This window comes from Oncorhynchus tshawytscha, linkage group LG07, assembly GCF_018296145.1.
Source record: "Oncorhynchus tshawytscha isolate Ot180627B linkage group LG07, Otsh_v2.0, whole genome shotgun sequence".
In the NCBI taxonomy this organism is placed as follows: Eukaryota; Metazoa; Chordata; class Actinopteri; order Salmoniformes; family Salmonidae; genus Oncorhynchus; species Oncorhynchus tshawytscha.
Genome location: NC_056435.1, coordinates 40,431,151 through 40,453,566, shown reverse-complemented (window position 1 = coordinate 40,453,566; position 22,416 = coordinate 40,431,151). Strand labels below are relative to the sequence as shown.

The following is a 22,416-nucleotide window of genomic DNA, read 5'->3' as shown; positions in this document are numbered from 1 at the left end:
AATGGCAACAAAAGCTGGCAAAATAAAGAAAGCAATACGTATTGATGTATGCAGTTGCACAGACATCACAAGCAACACACAGCTCCCAAGCTCACCTTCCGATCCACAAACACCCATAGGGTGATCTGTTCTCACAAACCCACCATTCTTCCCCTTGAGTAAGGCACTTAACCCTAATTTGCTCCTGGGATGCTGTACTACTATGGCTGACCCTGTAAAACAACACATTTCAGTTCACCTATCTGGTTTAGGTGACAATTCAACTTTTTTTTTAATGATTATTAAAGGGGATTAGAGCGAGCCTGGTCCATCCAGGGTAACATATCTAACGATAAGCCTGTTAGGTCCGGGGCCAAAGCTTTGGGGATTTACCAAGTCAAGCAACAAGCACACTCTGTTCCCACCAACCACCTCCAGTTTCTGCCTCTATTTATTTAGCACTTCACTTGTTTCTAGTCATTGTATGGCTATGTTTGGTTAGCATGCATGGCTGTAGCTAGTTAGTTTAACCTAGTTAGGTTGAAGGGACACACACAATGCTTTTAATGGCTAATAATGATAATAATAATTTGGTGGGTGCTTATATTTGTCATATTTCACACATGTAAAAGTGTATATTAGTATGTATGTGTTAATAAAAAGTGTTTTTTTCCCCTTTCCCAACCCATAGGACACCCTCGGAGAACAGGGTCACGGCCAGGGCCTGTTATTAGCAGTGTTGGGGAGTAGTGAACTACATGTAGTTCAACTATTCATTCAAAAACATTTTGAAGTAGCTTGGTGGTAGTTTAACTAAATTCAAATCTAGGTAGTGTTTTCAGTAGTTGATTACTTTTTTTGCCATGTAGCAGTGTAGCTAAATACTGGTTACAATGTGTGTTCCAGCACACATTGTAACATACATAGTGTGAATCATTTTGTAAAATAAATAAGTAATGCCAAATACACATCTGTTGAAGGGTTTTGATACAGTGTAATAATTGTCTAAAACATAAACAGTGTCATGAAGTCATAGCTTTTTCCAACAAGTCCATTATAATTCATTCACATCTAATTTGACTCTATAGTATCAGACTTGAGTGACTGGCATGGGACTTTATGACCAGAGTAAAGTCTATAAAGACTGTTGTTCCATCATCTGACCTGCCCAGCCACTTCTGACAAACACAGAGCAGGTCCCAGGTAAATAAAAATGTCCCACCGAGATCAGATAAGGAGCAGTAGCCAGACAATGTGGGCACCATTCAGTTACCATGCAAGAGAAAATACTGCAGAGATTAGAGTGTTTCTGTGGTGTGTTTGCTGTGCCTGCCTTGTTATCTCCCCTGGAGCCATCCCCATTACCCATTCCTTTTCACTCCTTCTCTCTGTCTCCCTTCAGCCTGGTGTGTGAGTGTTTTACATGAACTGTGTCTGTTCTACTGAGTCGATGTGGAAACAATAAAGCGCAGCTACAACCGTGTTGATGGAGGTAATGGTACCTACACCGTGTAACTAACAGGTACCTACACCGTGTAACTAACAGGTACCTACACCGTGTAACTAACAGGTACCTACACCGTGTAACTAACAGGTACCTACACCGTGTAACTAACAGGTACCTACACCGTGTAACTAACAGAGGTATCCCTTACGCCAAAAACGCATGTTTTATGTGATCATGTGACCGTATGTGAAGTTAATGTGATAACATGTAAAGAAACATGTAATAACATGAAACTACACATCCGAAAACATGTGATCACATGTGAAGTGTTCCAAAAACATGTTTTCACCTGATGATTCCTGTGATTTTCCATATGTGAAATCATGTGGTTTTTCTGTAATGGATATATGTATGTGTGTGTCGTATTCTCTGAATGCAGTTGTGTTCAGTCTAGGGTCCTCAAACAACCTCTCTCTGTCCAGCCACTGTGGCGCCACAAGAGGCTGTGAGTCCAGAACAGCTTGTTAAATCCATACCTGAGATTCTAACAGGAATGACCTCATCTTTATTCTGTCATACAACATGCAGTTTAGTGAACTCACTGTACAAAATATATATTCCCCTCTCTCCAGTCCAACTAATACAAGAGTGTAGGACTATGGGCTCCAAATGTAACAATGTGTGCTGTGTTTATTTGTTATTGATAAGCACTATGAACACATACTCCCTGCATAATCTGTAACAATTAAAACACTGCAACACCCAATATGCAATGTGCAACACTCAAGTACTGTAGATAAAACTGACTTGTGTTATATCAGATGATAATGTATCATAGCCTATTGTACAATAAAGCAATGACACAATGTTTACCAACTGTTTACCAATGTTTACAAATGTTTACCAACTGTTTACCAATGTTTACTACATCTTCATAAAATATCTGTAAATCTATTACTCCTAGTGTAGCCTGTAAAACACATATAACCCCCTATAAATCCTTTTAGGTATACATTATTAATGTAAAGTGAAACCATAAAATATTCATGAATGTAGTCTACTGTGCAGGTGCTGTGTGTACAAGCCTTTAAATTGAAAGCTATGTCTTTAAGAGCTGAGTGAAAGGCGGAGCCAGAGTGTTCTTGTGTTTAAAGCTTAAAAGAACATCGCTCACAGCAATAGTATTGAGAACTCTCCCAGAACACAGTAGTTATAGTGGAAAATGTGCTGTCCTTTATTTCGGCTCAGTGTCATAGAAGACTGAAGCTTCTAGATTGGCCCAACTAATGTCTACAGCAAAACAGGGGAGCTAGAACTGTCGACAATAGAGGATTCTCAACGGTTGGAGAAGTGACAGCGGATGTGAAAACTGCGAGGTTGTAAGGTGAGCTCTAAAAACTTGGTTTGACGTGACATGTAGCTATTATAATTTGTTGGCGTGTTGATGACGACCTCAATGATTGATTCATTCCCTCTTATATTCCAGCCGATACATTGTGTCATACATTGTATCCCCCTGGTATAATATCTTTATATTATCTTTAATATCGCTATCATTATGCCTCTCATACTTAAGTCAATAGGTTAAACAGTAAGCCATTTAAAGTTGGAACATGTTGTTCTCCTCGTATGGTAAACATGACCATTTTAATGGCATAAGAATGAAGATAAGATGGATCCTTATTTGAGATCGGGAAACGTATATTATGGAGTGAGTCACCTTGGAAAGCTCTTACAATCGATCCTGTATAGCGATGGGGTGTGCGCGCTGTTTGCTTGTAGCACAGGTAGAGCGAGTATGGTTGCTCAGAAACCGCTGCAGGGGTGTTTATAGGTGGGGTGTGAACTTAAACGTGTTGCTGTGCCCAATGTGTCACGAGCTATAGTAAGGTATGTTCGAAATGGCACCCAATTACATAGAGCAAAAGTAGTACACTGCGAGGAAAAATGTGATGTCAGACTTTCACAAAGGGGTTAATATTGTTGGTGTGTAGCTACATGGTGTGTATGTAACACCAGACCTCTTGGCCTGGAGTGACTGTGCTGAGCTCTAGGTCTTGGTGTTTTGCTGGTAGGCTATGCATGTCAAATAGAGATGGTCAGATTGTCATCATCACAAATGTGATTACCACCCATGTCTTCCCACACAACAAAAAACTATATGTTCTCTGAAAAAAATTGCCTGCAACGTTCCCATTCATTATTTTATCTAGCTACCCATTTGTTTAATCCTGTTGCCTCTAAATACACTCCATGTAGACTATGGTTAGCTGCTGCCTGTAACTATTTTTGCACCTCTTGCCAGAGGAAGCACAAGCCCCTAGGTGTTCATTATTGAGGATCAAGTTGCTTCCTATCACCTCCGAATCAAATCCAGGGCCCTAGGCAAGGGATGGAGAGATGCCATAGTGGACAATTTTGCCCGAGCTGACATCCTGGGCAATCTGTGGTTCCAGAACTTTGTTTCTGAATGACCAGCAGTCTGGGCAACCCGTCAATCTATCCATTCTCTAGACCTGCCATGATGTGTTCTCACATCCTGATGATTAGTGGTTGAAGATAGATATAGAGTATATTGTTCTGGCCATGCATTTGTCATTCATACAATGCAGAACACTGTGGATGAACTGCTTTACATGGTATAGACTTCTGTGAACTGGTCTCCAACACCCCCCCCCAGGTCAGGTCTAGCCCACATGTTACAACTCTACTCAAAGGAAGTCGGGGGCTATGGTGGGATGCACTCACTCCCCTCTTCTTCTGGCCACAGGCTCCTAATTAAAATGAATGTCACATGTCTATGGTCCATACAAAAAATGTCAGGGTGTCATGTAGGCATGACAAATACTGGCTATTACTAGTCTGGCCTGAGATGAATGTTCTCCTGAAGACAGGACTACATTGGAACATTACTTAATGTGCTGCTGTACCAAACAGTGCCATTTAAATGAGCACATCAAGAAAGTAGAAGACTACTTTGCAGGGTATGTGAAATCAGATACACCTGGATTTTGGCACATCTGTAAAACAAAGTATCACAATTATTTGTTCCACAGCTGTGACTTGCTTTCCTCCTGATCCATGCTTGCATTGTTAACTCAGCCCTGACACACATTAGACATGACAGGAACATACAGGCCATCTGACATGGGGAGTGCTTGCAACACCAGGCATATCTCTGGTTACAGGAACAGTCCTGTCTAAAAGAGATCTGCAGTCAACTATACCTGCCTACTGCGGTGCAATCAACACTGCTGTTGTATAAAGACACTGTCAGTGTTTTGGGTTTAGTTTAAAACTCAGGCATTTATTTTCTAACTGACATAAGATCCAGTATGAAGGACTTAACACTTAAAGCCAATAGGTATAATGCATGTAGTAATGATCTATTATTAAAAGGCTTATATTGTATTTTTGACGCTGTAGTTTTTGAACCAACTGTAAATTGCTGTTTAGGCTAGACATCATTATTACATGATGCTAAGACATTTTATGTGAGTATACATGCTTCTAAAAGTCTTTCAAGGCATTATAGCCACATCATCAAAACACATTATACCTGTGGTATGTTTATTAACAAGAACATTCATGTCACTAGCAGTGTTCCTCTTTTGTGTTCTGTTTCCTCAGTGTGAGAAAATGAGTATTGTTTTTGTAGTTTGTCTGTACTGTGTGAAGCACGTACATGTTGACGCTCTCTGTCCTGAGGGTGTGTAGGAGCACAAGTGTCTTAAAGTCCCATCAACCTGAACATTTGTCATTCCACAGCCAGAGGAGCCAAGGATAATGTTTCTCCGTGTTCTTTTTAAAAACCACTACCGGAGTGTGAGGCACAAGGCCACAGCTCTTTAATTAGTGAGAGAGGGAAGGCTAGCAGCTCTGGAAAAAAGAAAGGAGGGCCATCTTTTGGGGCTCCCGTCAGGATTTCTTTCTACTACATGGAGAAAGCTTTTAGGTTCTGATATTCAATGCAAAATACAACACCAGAGGACACTCGTCATCAGAGGATTGTGTCTCATGTTGGTGGAAATTTGTCAATGAGCAAAATAGATCATATCTAACCGTACTTTTATAACTGTCTCCTGCCTCGAACCCTGTTCACTTTCACTCATGTTCCTGTCTCTTGGCTGTGTTACAGGTCCAGCAGTAGCAGCCAGCCGGGGCTAGCCAAGCGTTTCCTGGCTTTGATGCGACTCGATTGTGCCTGGAGTATGTCCACAGCGGGCCTGACTGCCCAGGAGATCTGTTTACCTACAGACAGCCCCTTCCTGCGGGCTAGTCACTGTCTCAGCATGGCTGGAGCCAAGCCCTCATGGAGCCACCACCATGAGCTGGACAAGTAAGTCTGCTGCATGCAGGGTTGGAGTAACTGACGAGTAACCGACGACATGTATTCAGTTACATGTAATCTCATTACATTACATCTTATCAGTTACGTTACCAGCAAAAAATATTATAATCAGATTACAGATACTTTTGAAACTAGATTACCTCTTGGCTTACTTTTCAATTCAAAAAGGATGGTTGCAAAAAAATACATTGACACCTTTCTGTTTTCTCAATGACATTCAATTCTGCATTGAAAAGAATCTTAAGTTTGTTAAACCTGAGCAAGTCTGACTACAAGTCAGTGACCACTATGATGACACACAAGTGTTTGATGGATCCTTTGTCTTCTAATGCCTCTAAAGGGAAAGTAATCCAAAAGTAACTGAAAGTAATCTGATTGTTACTGAGTTTGGGTAATCCAAAAGATATGTTACTGATTGCAATTCTGGACAGGTAACTAGTAACAGGTAACTAGTAAATGTAACGATAACGTTTAACCCTGCTCACATCTGTCCCCTGTTACTAGAATATGATTTTTATTACAGTTAATATTTTACCAAGGTTATTCCTGCAGGGATGGTTGGAATTATTTTAACTACATGCAGATTGGACAATTACTCAACAATGTGCGTCATGTCATTTTACAGTTTGTACTTCAGTGTGGATGCAGCACCCACGGAATACAACTTCCAATTTCAGCAGCAGGTGCCACCATCGCTCAATTCTGAGAGTGAGTACTGGACACAGCCACTGTAGAGTCTATTTCTATGTTACCAGCCACCACTTACCCCCACAATCCTTCCTTTTGCCCTCTGCCTTCTACACAGCCTTACAAGGAGGGATTTAATACTATGCCTCTGAGCCAACTGGTCAATGTTTACTGGGAGGTTTTCCTGTTTCTATAAGATTAGAAAGCCAGAATGGCTGCCAAGGGCCTGGCCTGCTCTAAATATATCCTGGGGAATGTTTAACAAAACCCTGAGAGGAGAACTGCTTTCAAGTAATTGTGGTGTGCCTCTGACCTCCACTCTTTCAGGAAACTTCTAACCTAGGGAGCCTGGCGAAAGTTAATTAGTGATGTACCAAGGTTGTAATTGTTCTCTGGTCATTACCAAATGTCCAAATTGATATCTAATTGGTTTTCTAACCACCTTCTCTACCTCTACAGGACAGAAACATAGCCCTGGTGCACAGCGGTTACCCTCAAAGAAGTCCCGTCCCACCCATCTGTCCCTGTCATCCAGCGCTGAGCCCTCCACCCCTAGCCCTGCTGAGGATGACCAGGTGGTCCCATCCTTCCAGAGGTTGTCTGTGTACGAACGCTGCAGTCCCCCACACACACCTAGCCGGGGGGCCAAACCCCTGCCCCCTCTCCCTGGGCGGGGAGACCTTTCCCCTGACCAGGCCATGGACAATGAGGTGGAGTTCTTCACCAGTTCAGATGATAGCCGTTGCTTGGTTCCTGAGCAGTGTCCCCCTAAACCCTCTGCCTCCCGCTACGGAGCCCCCAGCCGCATGAGTTTCAGGCACTGTGGACAGATTAACTATGCCTACTTTGAGGGGCCAGTGGGGCAGCAGAGACCACAGGAACGGCAGGAGCAGCAGCGGATACAGGCGCAGCAGCGACAACAGGAGCAACAACAAAGATTGGAGCAGGTAGAGCAACAGCCATTGGAGCAACCACTGTATCCCAGACAGCAGGACCGAGCCCAGAGGAAGCTGCGGCGCTCTCATTCCGGCCCTGCTGGCTCCTTCAACAAGCCCACGTCGCTGCGCATGCCCTGTCACCACCGCCACACTCAGGGCATGGACAAACCAGAGGTGCCCCCCCGCGTGCCCATCCCCCCACGGCCCATCAAGACTGCAGACTACCGCCGCTGGTCAGCCGAGGTGTCCTCTGGGGCCTACAGTGATGAGGACAAGCCCCCGAAGGTTCCCCCAAGGGACCCTTTGTTGTCTCAAGGCAGCTCCCGTACCCCCAGCCCCAAGAGCCTCCCCTCATACCTCAACGGTGTTATGCCTCCCACGCAGAGCTTTGCCCCAGACCCTAAGTACGTGAGGCGAGGTTTACAGAGGCAGAACAGCGAGGGGTCTCCCTGCATCCTGCCGGTCATGGAGAACGGCATGAAGGCCAGCACCACACACTACTTCCTGCTTCCACAGAGGCCTGCCTACCTAGACAAACCTTACTTGGAGAAGTTCATCCGGGATATGGACTGCCCGGCAGGTCGCAGTAGAGGGGCTTCAGACCCAGAGTGGAATTGTCAGACCAGGAGGAAAGCACAGGTGGATTTAGTTTGAGCTGGAGGAGACAAGTTAGGGAAGGCCTCCACTGGACCTGCGCAAACAACCTCTGGGCACAAAGTGCCTCAGGACACTGAAGCCTTCAAACGTTTACTGCTGCTTTGACACTGACGACGTTGGTAGTTTTACCTCAGTATTCTAAAAACATAGGGGTTTTGATATACCATTTAGAGTTACTGGGACATTTGGAATTGCAATCAAAACACATGAGCTAAACGTTGTCTAACTATTGTGTGTGTTTGGGGGGGGGGTGATATTTAACCATTTTAGAGTGATTATTTTTTTAATATGATTTGTCAGTACATTATGTAAATGTTTTGCTGATACAGTGGTTCAGTTTTAGGGTATAAGCAGGACTTGTGCCTCCATGTTCTCAGTGTTGTGTGTCTCACAGGTAGAGGACATTTTGTGAGTTGTATATTGTGTTTTGATATTGCTTATGTGTCTCAGAACTTAGGGACAAAGGGTCAGTAAAGCAATTATTATCTTGTGTTGCATCTATGAAGTCTAAAGATCCCAATATATTTAAACACTTTAAATGAAGTATTTAAACACTTTAAATGAAGGATTCCCCACCCTAACTCCTATGTTGTATAAGCATGAAAATAGGAATGCACATGTCCTGCCTTGTTGATATTTCAGTCTTAATCAGACCACTATGTTTATGGATGGCAGTGTGTTTCCTCACTGGACGTACAACTCTGTACCAGTGGGGCTGTGGAATATTGGTATGCATGTATCCAGTGGGATGTGTAGGGCAGCTTATACTTTGTTACGCATGTGTGTACGTGGTGCAAGTGTGTTTGTTTTCTCTGCTGTTTTTGTGTGACTTTTCTACCATATTGTAGAAAATTAGGTTAACAATATTTGTTACTGTTCTCTGCCTGTTTTTCATCACTGCTTCCAAATACATGGTTGCAAAGTGTATCCTCCCTAACCCCTATATTACTTTCATTCTCCGGAATTGTTTTTGTTGAACATATGTGAATGTATGCTTCTCTCAACTGAATTGTATCAAACTGTGTGGGGAGCTCAGTAGTTGGTCAAGCTGTGAGTCAATGTGTGGAGCTAACTGCCTTCAATACAACCCCTCAGAATACAGGGTAGCCTAGTGGTTAGAGCGTTGGACTAGTAACCGGAAGGTTGCAAGTTCAAACCCCTGAGCTGACAAGGTACAAATCTGTCGTTCTGCCCCTGAACAGGCAGTTAACCCACTGTTCCTAGGCTGTCATTGAAAATAAGAATTTGTTCTTAACTGACTTGCCTGGTTAAAAAAAAATATATATATATATATATATAACCCAACATTTTGTGGACTGTAATCCTAAAAGAATTAGAATTGAAGAATAAATTATAACTAAAACATTGGCAAATATTTCTCAATCCCTTATGACAATCAAACCACTACTTTACTCAGTCAATATACCACATTTTAGAATTTTAAACACAATCAGACCTTTCATTATATATACACAAGTGATCATGGATCACAGAGATGTTGGGCACACGTGATAACATAGACCTATATTATGCAGACTGTGTGGGGCTTACCTACCTGACACAGACTTTCCTGTTCTGCTTGTGCATTCCTGCCTGACGTGACTGCAGTGGGTGTAGTCCAGAGACTTTGGCTGCTGGCGGCCAGGAAACAATATAGATTTTATTGTTATAGATTATTCAAGATCCATCGTGATGACATAGTAAATGTAGCAAGTGTGTGGAAGTAATCCTGGATATAAAACACCGTGTTCCAATCCATATCAGATTAGCTCTAAAGTCAAATGGTCACTTCAGTACATTTTCCCTCCAGGGCAAAGTGAAAAAACCTAGAAGAGGCCATGTTTTTTTATATTTAATGTATAAGAAATTGTTTACATTGTACACTATTATTTAACCTTAACCTATTCCCATGTCTTATCGGAAACAATGAAATCAAATGAAGACTTTAGTTCATTGAGAATTGACATTATCTGCTGTGGTGAAACCAATGCACTGGGAGTAAAGAACTGTATGCTGTGTCACAGTATTTAACATAATTCCAGTTGTCATTGTGAATAGTTGATCAATGTATCAGTCTTTAAAGGAGAAAATAAAATGACTTATTTATGAATCGATCTTCTGTATTCTGTTAGTTGCATCCGTTGAATGGTGTGAGATGAACTCTGATTCAGCTGTTGTTGGGCCTGTTTTATCACCCCCACCCACACCCTCATGCAGCGCCTCATTACAGCTGGCTGCAGTCCAAACACAAAGCAGAGTTACTTAGACAGACAGGTATACATTACCTTCCCCTTCCTGGTTGAAAGAATGACTCTTTTCCCCCCTGGCTACCTGTTGAGCAACTCCGAGGCTAGGTGTCCTGGTGGCTCAGGTCTTCGGTGCTTCATGTTTCACTGTGGGAGTCCATAGCTTGAATGATGACTGGAAGAGTTATTTTATTTTAAAATATTTGTCAGTGCAGTCAATTTATAAGACCGCTAAACACAGAGCAGAAGGACTGAAATGATTAGTTAGTGTGTCCAGACTTGACCCAAGTTGTCAAGAATCCACACTAGAGGAAGGTTTTTGTTTATCATTCTACAGTACACCTGTCAATCAACTGATCAATGCATCCCACTTCATGCTTTAGGCCTATTAATAAGGTGGTAATACAAGACCATTCCGTATGTTCATTGTCATAGTGACAACTGCAAATAATACTTAACTGTACAGTACCAGTCAAAGGTTTGGACACACCTACTCATTCAAGGGTTTTTCTTTATTTTTTACTATTTTCTACATTTTAGAATAATAGTGAAGACATCAAAACTATGAAATAACACATATGGAATCATGTAGTAACCCAAAAAATGTTAAACAAATCAAAACATATTTTATATTTCAGATTCTTCAAAGTAGCCTCCCTTTGCCTTGATGACAGCTTTGCACACTTGGCATTCTCTCAACAAGCTTCATGAGGTAGTCACCTGGAATCTAAAACATATTTTGATTTGTTTAACACTTGTTTGGATAATACATGATTCCATACATGTTATTTCCTAGTTTTGTGGCGCAGCGGTCTAAGGCACTGCATCTCAGTGTTAGAGGTGTCACTACAGACCCTGGTTCGATTCCAGGCTGTATCACAACTGGACATTAATGGGATTCCCATAGGGCGTCGCACATTTGGCCCAGCGTCGTCCGTGTTAGGGTTTGTCTGGGGTAGGCCGACATTGTAAATAAGAATTTGTTCTTAATTAAGGATCGGTGTTCTGTCAACGGGACAGTTGTAAGTCATGCAGTGCATTATGTCAAGATCCCAGATTTTAGAGAAAATGTTGGTATATATAAGTGTCTTATATCGGCTGAAAGATTCAATTCTTGTTAATTTAACTGCACTGTCTAATTTACAATAGCTATTACTGTGAAAAAATGCCATGCTATTGTTTGAGGAGAGCTCCTAACAACAAAACACTTTTTTCACCACGATAGGTGATAAATTCACCTCTGAAGGTGAAATGTGTATTTACATTCTGAAATCTTGCTCTGATTTTCATCCAAAGGGTCCCAGAGATAACATGAAGTGTCATTTTGTTAGATAAAATCATTTTTCATATCCTAAGGTCCATATAGCATATGCACAGTCGATTTGCAAAGAAAGTGAAAATCTCACCCTAAACATTGTTTGAACAAGTCAAATCACATTTGTATGTATTCCTCAGAGATCCTAGAAGTTGACAAGACTTCACTATATCATTCGGGGTGTAGTATATCCTATAGGACACGATATTTGGTCAGAAAGCAATGCCTTCATGGCACGCCGATGACGTTGGTGGCTATCACTTTAACAACTGTATCTCTGTCAAATAAGCACCAATCGGGGTCAACCAAAGCTAGCTAGATAGCCAATGAGCTGGGCTTTACGGGAGTATCCGGAAACCATGTACATGTCGTAAAATGTAGCTACTAACCTTGTACGACAACATGCCTTTTCATTTTGGACAAAAATTATGAAGTTATGAAAACTGGTTGTTTTGCAAATGTTGAACTTGTAATATAGTTACTAATACTTGTAAAGCTAAATCAAAGTCCAAGTATGCAGATTTGACAATATTCTTACAGAAAAAATGTCATATGAATGTGAATGTCTCCTTCACGATTTGCCCAAATGTACCTGGGGACTTCACACTAAAAGTCTTGTAGTTCACTCATACTTCAAGTTATCCATCTGAAACTTTGCACATACACTGCTCCCATCTTGTGGACACTATCGGAATTACAACCAGAGTGATGGCTAGAACTATGACCTTCCTCTTGTATTTCAAAGAAGGTGGTAGAAAAATACTGGTTGTTTTTTCTTTGTATTTTCTTCTACCAGATCTATTGTGTTATAATCTCCTACATTCACATTTCCACAAACTTCAAAGTGTTTCCTTTCAAATGGTACCAAGAATATGCATATCTTTGCTTCAGGGCCTGAGCTACAGGCAGTTAGATTTGGGTATGTCATTCAGGCGAAAGATTTTAAAAAGGAGGTTATCCCTAAATGAACTGACTTGCCTAGTTAAATAAAGATTAAATAAATACAAACATTATAATAATGGCCAGTGTTGGAGAAGCTACTCTTAAAATATTGTTGACCAAGCTACCGTTTACTTCAAACTAGAAGAAGTAAAGCTACCCCTGAAAAAGTTGTTCACTACATCCAAATTGCAAGATCATATCACTCTGTAGTCAAATGTTAACAAAATGTGTAATTTATCCTTTTAAACACAAAAAGGATCTTTCGAGTAAAATTAGGCAGGTCTGAAGCTGAAAAAGAAAGGACATTCTTGCCTACTTCACCCATATATATATTTTTTTTTTCAAAAGAAGCAGTGTGTGGTTCCAGTAGTTAGCTACACCTCTACATGGCAAAAAAGTAATGTCCTGTGCAACTATTTGCAATGCATCAGTGCAAAAATGTTATTGTAATATATAGGTCACTGGGGCAGGGATGCGGGTAGAAGAACCACATTTATCTGATGTCATGGCTCAAGTACAAGCACAGATGATCACATGTAGTAATAAGTAACAGCACCACCCTCATCCAAATGTTGCTTTTTTTCTTCACAACATAATAAACATCACAATTGTTATCACATTGTTATTATTGTCAATTCAATTTCTTCTTTTGTCTTGAATTAGAGAGAAGACGAGTAGGTGGCCAATGCAATGCAATAAACTTTGAATTATAAACACTATGACAGATTATTTTTTTCAGTCTCTTTTTTTCTTCAGTTTTTCAGTATAGTCTTTTGAAAACTGGTAGTGTTTTGGCATTCTGGTAGGTCTTCCATAACAAGTGGATTTCACTGGTGTGTCAGTGGTTACTTTGTTGCTTCCCACTGTTTGTTTTGATGTTGCTGGAGCTGGAGAACACACAGGTGAGTAGTTTTCTTCCATGATGACACTTGTTTCATGTTCTCTTTCCACAGGAAAAGGCAAGTCTTCTATGGTTTCTGAGTGCATCTTGGTGTGTTGTTTCATGTGTTTTTAACAGGTGTCCAGCTCCTTCTGCAGATTCTCTCATTTTGTGTTTGTACACGACGTGGCCCTTTTGAAGTGTATATTGTGGCTCCCCCCTCTCTCACATCAGGTTTTACAACGGTCATAAATTCCTGCTAGAATCTCTCTCTTCGCTGCCATGGAGTATGGCGGGAGAGAGCCTATGGAGAACAAAGAGCTTATCTTTAGAAACTCATAATCCCCAAAATGGGAGAATTAAACAATATTTATATTTTTGAGAATGTGGGAATGGTCCGTGGACAGTTAAGGGTCAGTCATGTCGAGCGTGTTTCCTTTGGTGATCTCATGAAGGACAGGAAACACACAGAACTATATCTCTTAATGTGTCCATTTCCCGGCTATCAGGTTTACTTCTGAATGTTGTATAAGATGGATGAATAAGTTTTTTTTAAATTGAAAAGATAACAATGTGAATTTTATGGTAACTTAGTCAGTAGCCATGCCCATGAGATGGCCACTTTTCTCAAAAGTATAAAAGCCCCCGTGATGCAATTCACACCAGACCACGCAAACCATGGTGTAAGCTAACGTTGCAAATGGTTGAATTTCTAAGACCAGAAAATATGAAGCGGTAGCTACATGTAACCAAAGGTTGGCAATAAAGCTCCACCAAAGAACAAGACCATACAGCGTGGAGCATTGGCTACACGGGTGGAAATGGTTCAACTCTGAGACTATCGATTCACTACAGAAGTTTTTAAAAACTAGGGTGTCGAACTACCAGTCTGCAGCGGAAATGTATGAAGTGTTGGTCAATTTCTTCTACAGATGATAAGGTCTATATAATTAGCAAACGTATATATATTGGTAGTAGAAAGGAAACACAGACTCTTTGTTTAAGTATTAAAATTCTCCTTCAGTAATACAATTGTAGGCAGAAGTTGGTACAGAGTACAGTATATGACAGCTCTCCCCAGGTTATGCAAAGTGTCTAAGACATCCTGCAACTTATATAGCCTCCCCAAGTCCTCCTTGCGTGACTTTCCCTGGCAACAACATTTTAATAAATCTAACCTCCCCCTGATTTCAGCAACCGTCTTGTCAGCAATTAAAAGCTCAGAAGTAGGTTTGACCTTTCATCACAAGTATAGGGTCATAACAAGGTGAACAAGTCTAAGCATCTTCTGACATGGGGCTGTTTTCATCAGGCCTGCGGCAGCCTGCGGCAGAACACCAGTCATATTCTCAGAACCTCAGACAGGCACGGTGGGGCCCAGACAGGAGGAGTATGAGCGTAGGCGGTTTCCGCCTTCTGATAGTGTCTTAAGGGCACATCAGACACTCTGTGTGCTAACACACACAGAGGTTTCCTAAAGAGGACACCTTACAGTTTATAATAACACAATTTATTAACCTTTTAAAAGGTTTGAGGCCTTGGTTTAACCCCTTCAGAAGCCTAGTACAAAAATACTGACAACCGCCAAAACCTCCATTCTATGCGACAACCATGGGTACGCCTAACGTATCCATTATGAACACAACCAGAGACTTTCTGTCGATTGACTCTCCAGCAGATGGACCGGCGACCACAGAGAGAAACAACAAGACATACACTCGTAAATATGTCAATTGCAATTTATTTTCGAATGAGCGGTCGTTCATGTAAGGTATTAGCAATTTCTATGAGTGAAGTTATCAGCTATGAGTTTCCTGCTCTGGAGCTCCACACCCCCTTTCCTCTGTCTACCAAGCCTTCATTTCGGGTTCGTCCACTAGCGACTTTTTCTTTGTATCATGTAATAACACACACAATTAGTTCATACATGGGGGTTCATGTATTTCTGTGATTTAATTAGTTAGATAGTAAATAAGTAATTAAGCCCAATTTGTATATTGCTGATTCATAATTTATGCTAGGGTTCGTGCAGATTTCCAAAGGTTTGTGACTCTCAGTAATGAGAACTGATGAGGTACAATTCATTAATAAGCGACTGTTTTGATAAGATATGAAAATATCTGGAGTGTTGATTCGGGAAATAGAGACTCTATAAACATTTTCCCGTGGTGCCCCGACTTCCTAGTTAATTAAAGTTTACACGATTAGTTTAATCATGTAATAATAATTACACATAGAGAATTGATTTGATAAAATAACAGTCTTCACATTTAATGATAGTCACAGACATGACACTATGTATGACCTTCGCTGGCCATGTTTTCCAAGTACAATAGGTGGCTGCCATATCCTAACTCGTTCTCCTTCCTTATGTGAACCTTATGTGTTCCTTGGTCGAGGTAGTGTTTTTGTCTCTGTTGTCAGCTTGTGAAATGGCTCCTAACATGCTGATAGAGTCATGGCTTTAACAGTCTCTTTGATTTGAGAATCTTTGTCTTCTGTCTCCTAGCCCATTAGTAGCTGTACAGGAGAGAGACCTGCTCCATCCAGCGGTGTGTTTCTGTACTCAAGGAGAGCTATGTCAGGATCTCCGTTGCTGTCTTTTTTCAACAGGTTCTTCAGTCTGAACTGCTTTCTCAACTTGGCCGTTTTACTGTGGAAATCCAGTGCTCAACGTGACATATTTGAACTCCAAGCTGGTAGCAAAGTCTGGCATTTCTTGACTCACCAGCTGTCTTCCATTGTCAGAGCACAAAACGTTGGTCACCCATGCTTGGCGAAGATTGACTTTAGTGCTGTAATGATGTTTGTTTGTTGTCCCACTGAGCTATGGTTATTTCTGGGTATTTTGAGTAGTAATCTTTAAGTCTTTACTGAAGACTCGTCTGAAGACTCGTCTCTTCAGTGGGTCATATGATTGAGTGTAGTCTGGCCCAGGAGTGTGAAGGTGAACGGAAAGGCTCTGGAGCAATGAACCGCCCTTGCTGTCTCTGCCTGGACGGTTCCCCTCTCTCCACTGGAATTCTCTGCCTCTAACCCTATTACAGGGGCTGAGTCACTGGCTTACTGGTGCTCTTCCATGGTGCTCTGGTGCACTTCCTAGGAGCCATGTTCTAGGACCATGTTCTGTTATAATCTCCACCCGGCACAGCCAGAAGAGGACTGGCCACCCCTCATAGCCTGGTTCCTCTCTAGGTTTCTTCCTAGGTTTATGCCTTTCTAGGGAGTTTTTTCTAAAAGCAATGCACCAGTGTTAAAGTACCGTGCTTCTACACCTGCATTACTTGCTCAATGGGGTTTTAGGCTAGGTTTCTGTACAGCACTTTGAGATATCAGCTGATGTAAGAAGGGCTTTAGAAATACATTTGATTTGATTTGATAATCCACACGTGTTAGATATTCTGCATCATTGTAATGGAAGAGGTCCACTCCAACTCTGGCCCAAGCTCTCTCTGGGATTGGATGAGAAATGAGGGTCTCTCTTTGTCTGTTGTTTTTGTGTGTGTTACAGACTGCACATTTTGCTACATATTCAATATGTTTAGCCATGCCTGGCCAGATCATAATTTCTTCTCTCATTTTCTGAGGAATTACAACTTTTGAACTTTTGAACAGTAGTCCATTTCAGTATGTCAAGTCCTCTCTGATGGTCCAGTAGTGCTGTATTTTATTTGCAACTTTTCTTCTTGTGTCTGGCTGTCACGTTCTGACCTTTATTTCCTTTGTTTTGTCATTATTTAGTATGGTCAGGGCGTGAGTTGGGTGGGCAGTCTATGTTTGTTTTTCTATGATTTGGGTATTTCTATGTTTCGGCCTAGTATGGTTCTCAATCAGAGGCAGGTGTCATTAGTTGTCTCTGATTGAGAATCATACTTAGGTAGCCTGGGTGTCACTGTGTGTTTGTGGGTGATTGTTCCTGTCTCTGTGTTTTGCACCAGATAGGACTGTTTAGGATTTCACACGTTTTTGTAATCAGTTGTTCATGTGTACGTTTACGTATTAAAAGAACCATGGACACTTACCACGCCGCATATTGGTCCTCTGATCCTTTTCGCCTCTCCTCTTCGGAAGCAGAGGAGGAAATCCCTGACACTGGCCATCCTTTAACTGTTTCTGTGACCAGTCTTAACTCTTCATCTTCTGTTGTTGCTGTTTTGAATTGCTGCAGTTTCTCTTCTGAAAAAGGAAGTTGATGAGCGATGAAGTTTACATTCAGCTCACCATCCAGCAATTTCTTTCTGTTCCTCCAGGTATGTTCGACTCAATGTGCATCTCCTTTCCTGGTTTGTATGTCACGTGTAGACTGTTTCTCTGCAGTCTGTCTGGTGCTTTCTGGAGCGACTTCCAAGGGCTTGTGGTCTGACTTCAGCTGGATCTGTTTTCCATAACAGTATTGATTAATCTTCTCACAGCCGTACACTATCGCCAGTCTGTGAGGGACCTTGACCCATATGCGATTGGCTGATCATCTAGCAGGATCACACCTCCCAAGCCTTCTGAGTTTGCATCCACAGATAATCTCAGTTTTTTTTCTCACATCGGAGTACTTTAACACTGGTGCATTGCTTTCAAGTGTTTTCAAGCTTTTGAATCTCTGTTTCTGTACAGACTCCCAGTGCTACTGGATGTCTTCTTCCAGCAGTTGCTTCAGTGGTGCGCTGACATCTGAGAGATTTAGGATGAACTTCGCTAGATACTGCAATATTCCCATAAACCTCTGAAGCTCTTCTTTGTCCTCTGGCATTTCTTGTATTGCTCTGACCTTTTTGGAGTCTGGTTTCAGGCCTTCTTTTCTTAACACATGTCCAATGTAGCGGATTTCTGTCATTCTGATTTTTCACTTGTCCTTATTCAGTTTCAAGTTGATGCTTCTGTCTGTCTAGTAGTTGTCTCAGTCTCCGGTTGTGCTGCTCTGTGTCATCACCCAAGACAAGAATGTAATCCATGATGTTCATGACACCTTCCAGACCTTTCAAATGCTGGGCGAGGCACCTCTGGAACACCTGTGGAGTGGACACAATTCCGAACGGCAGTCTCTTGAATGAATACCTCCCAAACGGCGTATTTAATGTGTAGTCGGGAGCTCTCTTCAACCAGTTGAATTTGCCAGAATCCTTGGTTTGCATCAACAGTTGAAAATACCTTAGCGTTAGGAATTTCAGCAACTACCTCTTCAATGGTATGTGAAGGATAATGTTCCCTCTGGTTTTGTTTAAATCCTGTGGGTCCATGCATACCTGTATTTTGTTTGGCATGAAAAAGATGGATGTCGTCGTCAAAGCAAACTGAGCCTCCTGAATGGGTAAACAGCTTGGTGACAATCATTCCGTTCCTTTTCCAGTTCTTCTTTTAGCGCCACAGGCACTTCTAGGTGAGGAAACCGCTGGTGTTACTTTTGGATCTACTTGAATGTGATGAACTCCTGGAACACATCCAGGTCCTGTAAATACATCTTCATATTCACTCAAAATGTTGGTCTCTGTCTTTTGTTCAAGCTTGAATATCCTCTGTATTAAGCCCATTTCCAGACAAGCTGATCTTCCAAGTATTGCAGGTGCATCTTGTTCGATCACTTGAAATTCCAGTTCAAACACTTTGTCTTTGTATTGGCATCTGAGCATTCTCTTGCTCTTTGGCGCCATTTAGTGGCCAGAATACGTCACCAGCTTGCAGTTGGATTTTTGCAGGGAATCTCCACACACTTTACACTTACTTTTTATTTTCTTTATTTAACTATACAAGTCTGTTTAAAAACACATTTTAAATGACGGCCTACCAAAAGGCCTCCTGCGGGGACGGGGCCTGGGATTAAAAAGAATAATAATAATATAGGACAAAATACACATCACGTCAAGAAAGACACAACGCTACATAAAGAGAGACCTAAGACAACAACATAGCAACACATGGTAGCAGTTCAAAACATGGTACAAACATTATTGGGCACAGACAACAGCACAAAGAGCAAAAAGGTAACCAGATCATGAGCTAAATGCTGTGAAAATAGACATTATTGGCTGGAGGGATTTCTGAGCTTGTGCGACAGAGCAGAATGTCATCTGCATACAGAGAAATTGCTTGTTCAGTTTGTTTGATATGTGAGGAAGCCTCACTTTGACGTATGCTTTGTGCCAGTGGTTCAAGGGAGAGAGCAAATAGCATAGGGGAGGTGGGACAGCCTTGTTTACATCCTTGTTGTATGATAAATGGATTAGAATGGGTAGTGCCTGTAGATATAATAGAAGAAGGATTCACATTCATGGTGCGAATCATATGTATAGATCTAGCCCCAAAACTGAACAAGCCATAAATATTCCCACTCTAAGCAGTCAAAGGGTTTTTCTGCATCTAATGATAACACAGCACACAGGGTATCAAGATTGGAAGCCTCAGCAACCAAATGAAACAGGCGGCGCATGTTATCGGCTCCCTGACGACTCTTAATAAACCCTGTTTGGTCAGGATGTATGAGCTTTCTCTAGGCACATGGCGAGAGCTTTGGCATATATCTTCATTTCTGTTCCGATTAAACTGATCAGCCCAAACTTTTCAGAATTTGTGAGGTATTTTCCTTTCTTAGACATTAGGGATATGATAGCTGTATTGATGTCTCTGTGGAATTGTCCTTTTTCATTAGCAATGTTAAGCGATTCAAGAATAACTGCTCCTAGCTCAACCCATAAATTCAGGAGGTATTCCATCAATAACATGCGCTTTGTCTTTCTTGATATTTAAAAGAGCAGCTTTCATTTCAGATAAGTGGGAGGTTCCTCTAATAAAACTGTTTCTTCTTGACAGAGTTTGGGCAGCGTAAGGTTTTCCAGGAACTGCCGACAAACAGAAGTATCAAAGTAATGTGAGGAACTGTATAAATCTGAATAATCTGCTCTAAAAGCGTATTTATTTCTGTAGGATCAGATATTCGTCCTTTAGTAGGGGATCTGATTAGCTGTATTGATGATGTTTCAGCATGTTTAGGCTGCAGCTCCAGTAATTGGCTAGGCCTACTCCCTTGAAAACAGTATTTTTGTCACATCCTCTGCATAATGAATTCTGCTCTACGTCACAAGTCATTAAGTTCCAGTCTACTTGTTTTAATCTCAATTTCTCTCTTTGTTGAATAGTTGTTTTTAAGAGTCTTCCATTTTACAATGATTTTACAATTCACTGGTCTTCTGAAGTAATTTCTGTAAATGAGAAGAAAACCATAGTATACCATAGTTGATTCCTACACTGAGTAGTCATTTTTAAAATATATATATCTGAAGTTGGATTTTAACTGAAAGATGAAGTCAGAGTTGTGTAGTAAATTATTATTAAACCTCCATCTCAGTGAAAGCTTTTTCATTGGGAAGATTTGACATTTACAAAGAATTAGATTATGATCAGATAGAATGGCCAGTAATGTTTTTAGAGGTTACATGTTACCTGTAATATCAGTAGATGTTAAAATGTCATCAATTCTCAACAAAGTTTCAATCTATCAGAAAAGCATGTATAGTCCTTAGTTGTGGGATTATAACTTGTCCAACAGTCATTAAGATGAAGATCTTGAAGAAATTGTTTAAGTGCATTGGAAGCATTCACTTGTGATGAGCTATGAGAAGGTCTACATCTACCTATCTTAGAATCAATAATGGCATTCATGTCAGTTCCAATAATCAGTGTATAATCTGGTAAATGTAGCAGGCTTCTGGTTGCAGTACTGAGAAAAGCTTTGTCATATGAATTTGGAGCCTAAAAAGATACAAATTGGAAAATGTGTAAGTAGATCTGCCCTGTTTATCATTTCCACTGTTTTCAATTGTAAGTGGTAGACTGTGTTTATGTAGAATAAAAATCTAATCAAATTTGATTTGTCACATTCTCCAAATACATCAGGCCTTACAGTGAAAGGCTTACATACAAACCCTTAACCAACAATGCAGTTTTAAGAAAAAAACCCTAAAAGAAATAAGAGTAACGAATAAGAGTAAGCACCCCTTTAGATTTAGATATGAAGCTGAAAGCAGCTGCCAGTTTGTAGTATTTGTTTTGAAGTCTCCAGACATCACCCTCTTTCAATAGAGCAATGTCAACTTTATTCCTCTGTAAAAAAAATCAACACATTTAATTAACTTATTTGGTTCATTAGCACCCATCAAATTAATTTATGATAGTTATAAAATGACTATTCAGCTGCCAACTAAATAGTTGTAAACCAGATATTTCAGAAAAAAAACTGTAAACATATCAATTTCTGAATAAAATTATATATAAAATTACCAAACCCTTCAGATTTCCATTCCACAATAACCCTGCAAAATGTATCACAACAATTGAAATAAAGAATCCCTTCACACCCTGACAGGTTAGGACACAACAGGACACATCTCCACTCAATGTTAGAACCATAACTGAACCCAGCAGTGTCTATCACTAAAACCCTCCCAATACCCCTGAATATCTCACTCCATTTCCTAAATATCTTGCATTAACTGACACAATGGAGATATGAGAATGGTAAGAAATGCTCAATTAACTGAATGATTAAGCCTTAATGTAGCAAAAACTCTGGAGAAAGGTGTTCTTTCACAGATGAATCCCGGTTTCACCTGTACTGGGCAGGCGGCAGCGTGTATGGCGTCGTGGGGAGAGCAGTTTGCAACGGTCAACGTTGTGAACAGAGAGCCCCATGGTGGCGGTAGGGTTATAGTATGGGCAGGCATAAGCTATGGACAACGAACACAATTGCATTTTATTGATGGAAATTTGAATGCAGAGATACCATGATGAGATCCTGAGAGCTGAGGCCCATTGTTGTGCCCTTCATCCGCCGGCATCACATTTCAGCATAATGCACAGCCCCATGTCACATGGAACTGTACACAATTCCTAGAAGCTGAAAATGTCCCAGTTCCTCCATGGCCTGCATACTTACCTGACATGTCACCCATTGAGCATGTTTGGGATGCTTTGGATTGACGTGTATGAC

The 22,416-nt window shown here is 41.0% G+C and overlaps 1 protein-coding gene across 1 annotated transcript; it reads left to right on the top strand.

The window, feature by feature from the left end:
- Positions 1-2,588: 2,588 nt before the first annotated feature.
- LOC112254498 (ERBB receptor feedback inhibitor 1) lies at positions 2,589-10,169 on the top strand. The gene is made up of 4 exons (XM_024427162.2): positions 2,589-2,810; positions 5,565-5,765; positions 6,403-6,485; positions 6,924-10,169. Exons 2-4 carry the CDS (start codon positions 5,614-5,616, stop codon positions 8,054-8,056), a joined length of 1,368 nt encoding a protein of 455 aa, XP_024282930.1. The 5' UTR covers positions 2,589-2,810; positions 5,565-5,613; the 3' UTR covers positions 8,057-10,169.
- The last annotated feature ends 12,247 nt before the right edge of the window (positions 10,170-22,416 follow it).

Coding starts and splice junctions, on each gene's coding strand:
- LOC112254498 (XM_024427162.2), top strand. CDS start 5,614: ATGCGACTCGATTGTGCCTGGAGTATGTCCACAGCGGGCCTGACTGCC. Junction 5,766..6,402: donor CACCACCATGAGCTGGACAA/GTAAGTCTGCTG, acceptor GTCATTTTACAG/TTTGTACTTCAGTGTGGATG. Junction 6,486..6,923: donor ACCATCGCTCAATTCTGAGA/GTGAGTACTGGA, acceptor CTACCTCTACAG/GACAGAAACATAGCCCTGGT.